The 12,102-nt window shown below is 43.9% G+C and overlaps 1 protein-coding gene across 1 annotated transcript in view; it reads right to left on the bottom strand.

Moving 5' to 3' along the window:
- Positions 1-959: 959 nt before the first annotated feature.
- The window catches only part of LOC310823041 (signal-induced proliferation-associated 1-like protein 2), a gene marked incomplete at its 5' end in the record, with an annotated part of 66,847 nt that continues 55,704 nt past the window's right edge, over positions 960-12,102 (bottom strand). The window contains 6 exons of the mRNA XM_083695710.1: positions 960-1,692; positions 2,220-2,301; positions 2,519-2,636; positions 5,221-5,352; positions 7,645-7,861; positions 11,183-11,321. Coding sequence (XP_083551836.1) covers positions 1,546-1,692; positions 2,220-2,301; positions 2,519-2,636; positions 5,221-5,352; positions 7,645-7,861; positions 11,183-11,321 — 835 coding nt within the window. The 3' untranslated portion in view covers positions 960-1,545. The remainder of the gene's footprint in view (positions 1,693-2,219; positions 2,302-2,518; positions 2,637-5,220; positions 5,353-7,644; positions 7,862-11,182; positions 11,322-12,102) is intronic.

Here is a 12,102-nt window from a genome sequence, read left to right as displayed (position 1 = left end):
AAAGAAAAAAAAAAAGCAACCTATGTCCCATTTGAGATGAAACAGTTTTACGGAGAGAGACATTTGTAAAAGCATACAAACCAACAAACTGTAATCTAGCAGCATCCAAATGTTGGAATCTCCAAAAACAGAGTCATCATTTGTATATTTAAATATATAATTTTGCCCTGGCAAGCTACACACTTTACAACATACACAGAGCTTTTCCTCTCCTTAGTGCAGAAAAAAAGAAAAACTAAATAACCTTAATAAAATAAACAACTTTAGGTTAAATAAGCTTAAATAATGTTGTTAAATACAAGACACTTCTGTGGAGGTTCAGAAATAAACACATTTTGGCATTGTGAATGTGGTTTGCTGGCTCTCGCTGATGTTTTAGAAACCACTGCATAAAAAACAGATTTTTGCTGTGATAAACTACATCAGGTTTGTATCTCAGCGAGCCACGGACAAGGCTTGTGTTTATGAGAGAGAACTAAAAGCAAAGAGAAACAATCCATATACACCCAAGGTTTTTTAGGCACAGTCTCTTCCTGTTATATAAATACATGTCAAATACAACCGTTTCTTGACAGGAACTGTTCACATTTGTGCTAACTTTAAAAACACTTGTTACTACTACTTTTTTATTGCTAGGACATGGTGAGAGTGAATATAAACTACCAACAAACATGTTTCATATGTGTAGGGAGAGAGCACCTTTAAACATCAAAGTTACTGCCATGTGATACTATATTACAACATTGAAGGAATAAAAGCACTACTTTAAAAAAGCGCTTGGATCAAACATCAGGTCTCTAAATCTTTGTGACTTTGGGAACTAGGAACCAGAATGTCCAGCAAAAATAGATCTCAGTTGAGCTACATTCATTTTTCCCCCACTGTACTTTTCAAGTCCGCCACATGTGTATTCCTCTTGGTGCAAGCAGACAGTAAGTACCACTTCATTATGTCCGTTACATTCCTCTCCTCCAACCTCTCTTGTACCCCCATCCAAAACCCCCTTCTACCCCTCATTCTCCCTCCCCCTCTCTGATTTCTTTCTCTGTGCATCCATGGAAAAAGGGAATGCCCCACATACTCCACACAGACTGTTGAGTGACAATGCAGTACAGTACACTGGTGTGATACAGACAAGTTAAGGATATGTGTAATACAGTACAGTACATGAGCTCTAGGGTTTTACATTCCACTACAATAGGTGTCTCCGAGGGAGACAGTCAGGGCCTAAGGTTGGTTGCTATGACTTTCTCCAGCCCTGGAAATGAACCAGTATCCCAAGAGATGTTCCTGCTGCCAGAAAAGCAGTTTCCTAAAGGGGTTCTCTTGCACCACAGAAGGGTTTTCCAAATCAAGGGGCAGAGAAAGGGTTCAAGTTTCTCCACACTGGGTGGACAGGGTCTCCTAAACAGGTTTTCTTTAAAGAGTTCTTCATGCCCCCCTGGGGTGAAGAACGGGAGTGTTCTTTAATGACTGTCTGCCCCTGGATCACATAAGAGTTTCTCTAAGAAGTTCAGTTGGTCCAGGAGCAGTAGAGGGCATCTCTCAGGGTTTCTTGTCGATGGTGTGGAAGAACCACTCTGTGAACTTCCTGAGCTGTGCAGCTGCTGTCTGGCTCTCCTCCTGCAGACGCATGTTGTCCTGTCTCAGGTGCTGCACCTCCACCTGGAGGATGGCCTTGTCTTCCTTCTCCTGAAGACAACAAAACACACACACACACACACACACATTCAACATTCACATTCAATACTAGGTCTGTACCATTTTAAACACAACCCGCTGCTATAGGGTTATTAAATTAGTGGTTTCTCTTTAGTGCATTTCAAATGTATTTCCCCTCTCTATTTGAGCGCATTAGGGAATGTGGAGAAAATGTAAAGCAAAGACACAATAAGAAAAGGAAACAGGAAATTAAATTATCCGGACAAGCTGGTGGTGCCCGTTAACCCTGTGCTTTCATGCATTGTTTGGCACCAACTTCCTTTTCACCCTTCAGAAATATCACAATTGCACTCTATTTTGTGACGCACATCCCAGCCCTCACACAAAGGAAATAAACACTAGGTAAGAATGAAGCAGGGAGCAGCATAAAAAAATAGACTACAGACTTTGATTTGTGCTTTAGACTTTAAATCAATCAAGCCTAAAATAGCAACCCAGCTTTACAGCACATTGTGGACCATTGTGTCCAAAGCAGGAAAAGAGCATCATGGGCATACCTTTCTGAGGTCGTACTGCAACTGCCTCAGGATCACCTCCAGTTGGTTGACTTTACCGGTAAGAGTAGCAGGAGCGCTGTTTCTGGACACACACCAGCATAGAGAAGTGTGAATAACAGGAACTAAACAAAATAGGCAAAATTAAGTGTGTGTGTGTATAAGGCCGAAGTAGTGATGATCTGTAGAGGTGGTGATGGAACATTGCTGAAAGGCTTACCCTGCTTCAAGGTGGTGATGGAACATTGCTGAAAGGCTTACCCTGCTTCAAGGTGGTGATGGAACATTGCTGAAAGGCTTACCCTGCTTCAAGGGCTGCTCCCTCTGCAGCCTGAACTCGTCTGGTCAGCTCCTGGGAGATCTGCAGAGCCTCTGCACGCTGCATGTCCGTCATGGTACAGAATGACGCAACACGCTGGTCTGGAGGGGGCCACAACAAGAAAGCTCTTATAAATAAGAAATCATACATATACAAAACCAATAAATACAAATCAAGAGTAAACTCTCCCTCCAAAACACGCCACAGAGGGACATACAGGGGGACATACAGAGGGTCATCTCCCCACCCCTCTGGCCTACCACCCAGTGCCCTCATCCCTTTGTGTCTCAGACAGCTGCTTGGCTCATGATGGGCTGGATCCGACAGAGCTTTCAGGCTGTGGTCATGCCTGTTCTACCATACCAGGCCCTTAAGCTTGTTCAAAGCCCCATGGAAAACCCAAGCTTGGCATGTTACGGTGGGGGACAGCTCAGTTCAATGCTTAATGCTCTTTGCTCCCCCCTCTTTCCCTCTCAAGCCCTGGTCTGAAACTCACGATAGGAGGATCTCCATATTTATAATAAGATTTAGAAACACCTTCCATTAATTTACTCCCAAATTAAACTAAATCCGATCCAAGACAAAAGCGGCTCTAACCCTGAGTTGGTTGTTCAGATCGGGGAGGAAAGAGAGACCAGGCTTTGATTTACATATGAATGATAGGTCCCCTCCCTTGTTAGAGGCCTGCGTCACAAAGATTACACAGTTCTACGAAAGCAGAGACTGGCACAGAAAAGCAGCTTTCTATTTTATTCCCAGGCAGTGATTTTTTGTCAGTTTTCCCAGAGAAAAATCAAATAACAAAAATGCCTCAAATAAGAGAACGCTAAAATTACTGTTTTTGTTTGAAAACGTACAATACATTGAGTTGAAGCGGGGGAATATATTGAAAACATCGATTTATTTTGACAGAAAGTGCCTTTTCATAATTCTAATTCTCCTAATTCTTTGTTTCTGTAATTTGCCTGACCTCTATGCTATGCCATCTGTTTCTGTCTAGGTCAAAGTGCTTGGTGCTTATTTGTGTATACCGTAACCGTTTCCACATTGTGAACTGTAACAGGTTAAACACTCTCCTAGCATTCACATGCACTGGCACATAAATGTTATAGTTGGATGAAAAAGCAACTGCCGACATACATTATTCAAAAACAACAACACCTAGGCTGTATCATCACAGCCAGGCAAGACCCCAAATCTCCCGCTGGCCCCCATCAGGGCTGGTTAGGCACATAAGGCATAAAGACAGCTCCAAGCCTCCCCACCCAGCCTGCTATGGGCACCTTGGATCTACCCATCCTGCTTAGGGACAGTGGAATGCCAACATGGCTGCTGTGAGAACCCCCTGTCGTGCTGCCAGGCATGCTCTGTATCATCCGCACTGTTGCCCCTCATGTGCTAAACGTTAGGCTCTGGGCTAGAGAGAGAGAGAGAAACATCAGAAGAGAAGACTCAACTGAGCATTTATGATTTATGACAAATGAGTGGTTACACGCCATGCAGTATGTTTACACGTCTCGGGGTCATAGAGAGTTTAGGTGAAAAAACATGTGGCATGTCAGTTTGGATGAGGAATATACTAGTACTACAGAAAAAAAATGAAGAGTTATATTGCATACAGCTGGATGCTATTTAGGGGAAAGCTCTTTTAGGCAACAACTAACTGATTTTGAATTGATTAAACTTTTTACATGTAATTGTGTTTGATATAACACTCTGAGACCTCATATTGCTGGGATAGTATAGGCATGTCAATGCTTATTAAGTGAATGCAGTCAGGTTGTCAGCTTGTGAACAGTGTGAACAGTGAAAATACTTATATACTTCAGCATCCCAGCACTAATGTAGGGCAATCCTCACATTAATCAATCAAACATGACAACAGACTAACCATACCATACTGCACCATTCTTTATCAACAGATATCACAGTTTCTCTATAAGCTTAGGCTGTTACCAAACTGCTACTGTAATACCAACAAAAACATCTAAAACCAACCATAACCAACAATACAGCTTATTAAAACAGACAGCTTGTAAAAGTATTATTAAAAGACAAACCACATCAAACCCGTTCAAACAGGCAAAAGCAAACTAACAAAAGGATCAACGCTAAGCCAAGCAAAGCCAAAAAGAAGCAGGAATGCTAAGAATAGATAACAGACCAAACAGAAAAGACATCTCACCATAATTCTCTAGTCCAGGGAAAGAGCCAATGCCATCCACAGCAGCCCATTCACACGGTACAGGCCACAGGCCAAAGAGGAGCTGCAATTACCTCAGACTGGCAACCAAGTGCTTAAATGTAAGGAGCAGTGGTTAGGGCACTCTCCCAAAGTGGTGTCTTGCTGGGTTTATGGTGTGAAAATTGGCAGAGAAATTATGGCTCTCTTTTTAGTGCTTTATATCACACAAAATGGGACTTAACAGAGAGTGCACAGTGGCAAAAAGCAGAAGCAGCGCCAAGTCGCTGACAACAGTCACTCGCACTCTCACAAAAAACACACAAATTCACACATTGATGGCCACACATGGTCATGGTCATTTACACACCTGCAAAGATTTGTACTCCTCACAGTGCAGTCTGACAAAACTGTAATGGCATAATCCAACCAATAGCCATCCTTGCGCAAGGGGTCAGCAGTAGCCCTGTGGGAGGCAGAGCTGCCACACTATGGTTGGTTACCTTCAAAGGCCCGCGCTGCGTCGACCAGGTGGGACCAGTCCAGGCCTGAGGCAGTGTCTGGGAGGGGCATGAGGCCTGGGTCGCTGAACTTGGACCTGTCCGCCAGGGAGCCGTCAGAGTACCAGAACTCATCTGCAGAGACAGGCAGGCACTCAGATCAGTGACCAGGCTCAGCTAGGGTTTAAGGCCAGCTCTGAAAGGCCAGCTCTGAGCAACTAACATTAAGGGGCAGGGTGGAGGAAGAGAGGGATTGAGTAGGACCAGTCAACCAGTCTCCTTCACCAAGGTCATGTCTAACAATTCCCTCACAGACCTGCACATCAAATGCATCAGTTTTGAGACTGCCTGAGTTTGAGTAAGTCCGTTGATTAAAAATTCCTTTACCAACTTTAAAACACACAAAAACAAGAAAATCAAGAAAATGCCAACAACATAATTCTATAACATGGGTTGAGGAGCAGTGTCTCTGTATATGTGTTGTGTGAGTGTATCAGAGGCTGGGTTCACATCTTGCCACCTCGCCTTGCCACTTTTCAGTGGGAGCTGTCTGAGGGGCGATAAATGACTTGTCTGAGTGAATGTCTTCATGTTTCAATCAACGCTGACTTTCCCTCTCTCTCACCCCTCCTCCCACTCCCCCTACCCCTTTCCCCTGACAGACAGGGAATGCAATAAACAAGCACTCATTTCACACAGAAGGCTTTTGAGAGAGTGCGCTGGAGGTGATGCTTACACCCTCCCTCCAATTTACCCCCATCTCACAGCCTGAATGATACACTATTTGCCAAATTGGAATGTTTTGGTCAGGGAGAGAGAGACAGAGAGCTGGTATTCACAGTTACCCTTCTAAAGAATCAGGAATCCATCAAGAGTGACAGCTCCAAGGAGAAAAACGTTCTCCAAAGCCATTCAGTCTCTCTCACTGCATCAGTGAAGTCCAATATGGAAATGAAACAGGAGAGACAAACAGGGACTGAGGAGTGAATGGGACATTCTGTATGACAAACAGTGTGATTATCCTGATGGAGAATGAGCATGTTCACATCACATAGCTCATACGATGCAGCAGGCTATGGACGATATGCAGACTGCCTTCGACTTCATTCAGAAATTGCTCACCAACACTAAAATTAGTTCTGAATGCGGATAAGACTAAATATATGCTGTTCTCCAGGGCTCACAACATAAATTCCACAGACCTCTATATCCATACCCTGAACAGCTCAAATAGACATGGTCACATCCTATACATATCTACATAGGAATCTGGATTGATGAAACATTGTCTTTTAAAAAACACATCACATTAAAATAATTGGAATCAATGTACCATTGTGCAATCCGTTTTCTAACTGGTGATGGAATTCATACCTTATATTAATCTATAGGATGGCCATCCCTGTCTTGTAGATGGGCCCAACATTGGCTCCTCTTTATATATAAATCTCTTTTAAAGAAACCATTCTACTTCCCTTCTCCACTTGCAGTACCAAACCAGGTCCCAAGATTGGCTAACCCTCAAAGTTCCACACGTTTCATCTGAACCAGGTAAATTGGTTAGTTTCTTTGCCCGAGTACTTGGAATGACCTTCAAAATGTACCCAAATTAGATTATCTTGTGTCACTATCTTGTGTCAGTAAAAGACCTTGATAAAGGATCTGTCATCTGAGGAATGTTTTAACTGAGGAATGTTTTGATTATATTGTGTAAATTGACTTTGTAATTGATATGGAATTAATGAATTGTATTATGTTTGTACAGTAATTTGAACGTACATTTATGATCTGTTTAATGTTTGTAAATCAGGGCTCCTCTGAAAAAGGAGGAGCCTCTGCCTAAAATAACAGTTTAATAATACACTTCCCTCCTCTCCTCACACCTACAACAATGCAGTCAGAACTCAGATCTCCCTCACTAATACATATTCAGATGGAACTCTGAGCACTGTAGCGAGGGGAATAGTATCTGGCTGTGACAGGTGTCTGCTTAATGCAGACAGAATGGCAGGCATAACCAGTGACACACTACATCCCCCACTGTTTCAATTAGTGACTACAGTATGTTGGGCAGCACTGCTGCATTGCATACCACTTCTGCTAATGATGTTGGGGTACACAAGTGGCTCTTCAAACAAGTATCTATATCCTGTCTCTTGCTGCTGCCAAAGAAGAGGAATAATAATCCAAGAAAGACATGCAGAGAAATCATCCATGCGTGTCCCTACAAGCAAATGGCCTTTATGAGAATCTTTCTATCCTCAGCTATGTCCAGAGTGCAGTAACCCAGGTAATTGGGGTTAGGGGCATAAGTGACTCTAGCTACGTTAGTTCGAAGTTGAATTACATTTGGGCTGGTGAGTTTTCTCTGGTGTTGTGTGCTGGTTCAGTCCAACACAGTGGGTGTGTGCCCTGTCCTGTACTTACTCCTCAGGTTGGACCCCCCCTGATTGGGCATGCGGGGAGGCAGGGTGCTGTGGTAGGGCGGAGTGGTGCTGAACAGGATGTCGTTGGGCATGGCCTGGTCCAGCATGGAGCTGTGAGAGCTGGCGTAGGATGAGCCCTTCCGGTTGCTGCACATGCTCTCATCCGACAGCGTCCGATACAAAGAGCGCCGTGGTGACAAGCTTTCTGCTGCCGACATCTGAGGAAGAGAGATAACAAGGCACATGTCAACAAGCATTCACAACCCCATAGCCAAAGCTGAGTGACCAACCCCACTGTCTGTCCCTGTCCCTGCCCCCACCTCCCCTGCCACCCAACCACAGCAGGTTTATGTGTGCAGACAGCTGAGTGGTGAAGGAAGTTACATGGCAGGAGAGACAGAGTGCCAGGAATCGATTACAGTCTCAGCTCTCCCATCTACAGTAAGATGCAGATGGAGACGACACAGATGGCAAGCGTCTGACCGAGAGGCAGGAGTAGGGGGATGTATCTGTGTACCTGTGGATGAACACTGATAGACACAGTGATCCCTCCCCAGTCTCATCCTCTGTCACAGGATACTGCTGTAATGCAAGAGGCTATTTATGAGTCATGTTTTCTGTTCTTCTGTTGCTTGTATTCTCTCGTATGACAGCACACAGATAAAGAACACAGTGTATGATCCAGTGGAGGCACTTGCCTATAGGTGATTCCCCATGTATCATGTCAGTATACATCCTGTGTGTGTACTGTACATGTTATCTGTTGTGTGCCCATCTGTACACTCTCTTATAGGAGGATTCTTGGGTTATAAAGTAAACACAAAGTGTAACACAAGGCTCTGACATTACTTCCACAGACCAATGTAAGGCAGTCAGAGGTCAAAAGGGGATAGGAAGCCAAGATGAGCAGTAATAAAGGCTTTGAACAGCATCAGAGCGCAGAGGGGATCCCAGCTAAAGACAAGCCAACTGGTGATGCTACATCTTGACAGGAATTTCACTATATTACACAAGAGACATTCTAAAGTATATTTACAGCAGCCAGCACTCTGACAGTGGATCCCCTGGCCAACCACACACAACCACAGAGTGCTCTAAACTCCTCATCTTTACTTTAGTAGGGATGACATCGCTTGAGGCCACAAATGTGATACATGGTGATTCGCCTGCAGATCTGTAAATTCTAGTCTTTAGTTTCTCAGACTTAGCCATTATTACCACAAGCCCACACCCACTCACAGCTCTATTTCAAAGAGAGATGCCCCACAAATCCCATAGTGAGAACATAACTAGCAAAATCCATTACGTTTTTAAAGCACAAAAATGGCTGGAATGTCATAAACAGCATCCATAATGGCTCTAAGGGAGAACATCTCAGGGCTTTTATTGGCAAAGATTGTTCTTCAGCACTATTTCTTCCACTCTTCCACAACTCTACAAGATCAGACCTTATACTATATGGCTTATTCACATGAAAATACTCTCCACATTTAATATCTTATCATCCTCACCTGTGTTATAATCAGTATTTCAAATCAGCAGGTCTAAATTGGTCTAGATCGACAGTAGACACATAATAATAATAATAATAATAATAATAATAATAATAATAATACCTTTATTTTGTATAGAGCTTGACATAACATGCATATATTTGTTTGGTACAACAGTAATTTCTATCAGTTCCAACAAGGCATGTCAGGTAAATAATCAATAAAAAGTTGAAGATTTTTTTACAGGGATATCATTTGAAGTGGTGCTACTTTAAAGCATAAGTTCACAAGATGTAAGGAACAACCACCTATTCAGAAGGCGTTTTTTTATTCCCACAGAGGACGTTCAAAATGGAAAAGCAGGAGAATAGGCTGTGAGAGCCTTTTCCGTTACTTCACTCACACAATGGTTTGCCTGTCTCTAGAAAGGCCTCCCTACGGACATCTTGGTTCAAAAAGAAAATCTCACTGCAGTGTCTGCACCTGCTTACCCAAGCAAAGCACTGACATTGCGTGATGGTTTGAGGTTGAACATACATTAATCTCAAAGTTTTTTTCTGTATGATTGCTTCAGTGATTAAATTGATTGACTCAGAATAAATCAACAACAACACGACACTGTCATTACTGTAATTTGATCCCCTTTGCATGCCCATTTTGCTTTGATGATTATTGAAAACATTCAATCCCATGGTAAGGGCTCACAGTGAGGAGAGTGTCCATAAGGACAGATGTGTAGAACAGAGCAGAGTCTGCTCTGTGGCGTCTCTCCTGCATCTCTTTCCCACCACACCACACCACACCAAACCACACATTACACCACACCACACCACATTACACCACATTACACCACACCACAATCCACCAAATTACACCACACCACATTACACCAAATTACACCACACCACATTACACCACAATCCACCAAATTACACCACACCACATTACACCAAATTACACCACACCACATTACACCACATTACACCAAATTACACCACACCACATTACACCACACCACACCACATTACACCAAATTACACCACACCACATTACACCAAATTACACCAGACCACATTACACCACACCACATTACCCCACTGATTACTGTATATAGAGCTTGTCTTCTCTGCAGGAAAACAATATTTAAAAAATGAAATGATAAGAAAGGAAATCACATCACTGAGCTGATACACCTGCTTGCACTTTAGATGCCCATTGAGGTTGCCTGTTCCCCCAATACCATAGTTGTGTACTCTAGGTACTCAAATTCTTAATTCTTACACCAAGAGAGGGTGAATCATTACTGTACCCTATATTCCTGATTGGTACACCCATTTATCTCCAGCAATGAATACTGTATCAGTCAAACCTACCAATTGCTCAATTAAACTTCAATGTACAAAAGTCTCTGTCAGGAGCCTTATCTGAGGGACAAGGCCTGGTCATGAAAGAAGCCATGGTTATGTCTCTATGTATCTACTCTAGGGTGTAATGCATTTGTATTAGTATTGAGTAGCACATCAAAATAACCAAATTGTATGTCTCCAGGGTCCCTTCCTGGTAGATGTTCGGAAGGGGGGAACACTAAAAGAGTCTCTGAGACCCAAACATCAGTGCACTCTCTGTAACTTCCTGCCTTTAATCCATGACATCCAGGTTGAGCAAACTCAGGCCCATAATAAATTAGATTAAGCAAACAGTCTTTGCCCATCCACTAGACTCTGAAAGGGCCTTGTGTGTAGAAAAGAGGCAGTTTTTACTGCAGTGCAGCACAGGGCCAACTGATACAAAGCAGATGTTTGTCATGCTTTCTTTTGATTCCCATTGTGCGGTTATCAGCTCTGTTTCTGGGATTCACATCTATAGGCCTGTTTGGCAGCAGGATACACAAGTCTCACAGAAATAGAATTCACCTATATCTGCACAAACTGTGTTACTGTAACGTACAGTATCAGAGATAGTGACAAGTCATTAAGTCATACCTTCAGGAAGTTGTGTTAACCTATATCTGCTTCTATGTTTATGTACTGTATGTGGTTGTCTTACCTTTCTCCTCTCCTCCTCTTCTGGGGGGCTGTCCGGCAGCATCATTTTCAGGTACTCTTCTTTAGACATTCCCTGCAGGGCTTTGCCCTCTCTCTCAGCAGCTTGCATCTGGCAGGCGGCCTCCTGCGCATACAGCTGCCTGTACAGGACATAGAGCACAGTTCATCAGGAGACAGCCCAGTAGAGCCTTGCTGGGGAGGCCTTTAGACATCACAGCTTGGGTTCAAAGGTAGCCCAGCTGTTTAGAAAATAATGTCAGCACCAATCGGAGCCTTCAGGGGGAACCATCTTAGCATGGGAACATCAAGTGCTTCTCTGAGTCATGCTGAAGATGTAAGTCGGGTGCAGGGGGGTAAGAGGATGGTTGAGGGAGGGAGGGGGGTCTGCCCCCTCCTCCCCCAACACACAGGCTGTGAGGGCAGCAGCCAAGCACTAGGTGAGAGGGAGGAAGAGAGGGGGAGGAGAGAGTATGTGACACAGATTAGAGATAGAAAGGGAACCATCCTTCACTCTGGAGCAGTGGCACAGTACAGTAACAGAGAGACACATGCAGGAGCAGCAGTACTGGAGGGCCAACAGTACTGGAGACAGAGCAGACACAGGGAGCTTCAGGTTAACCACAAGGTCAGCCGCAGGCTGGCAGGCTGTCTGGCTCACCAGCACACACTGATTAAAGATGCAGCTCCTTACAGAGTAAGAAGGAGGAGGTGGGTTTCCCGAAGCACAGAGGTGACAGGGGAGATAGGTCTGTGGGGGGAAGGTGAGACTGCCATGGTCCAGTGCCAAGGTCATATTTTGGGGGATATTTGAGCAGCAGGAGAAGGTTGGTGGGAGGCAGACGGGGTGTCTGAACTGGCTGATGGGACCCTGTCTATGTGGACCCCTTGCTTTAAGTGAGCAGCCTCTGTAAGCCTCACACA

Source organism: Argentina silus, assembly GCF_951799395.1.
Source record: "Argentina silus genome assembly, chromosome: X".
Taxonomy (NCBI): domain Eukaryota; kingdom Metazoa; phylum Chordata; class Actinopteri; order Argentiniformes; family Argentinidae; genus Argentina; species Argentina silus.
This window is presented reverse-complemented; position numbering and strand designations above follow the sequence as displayed.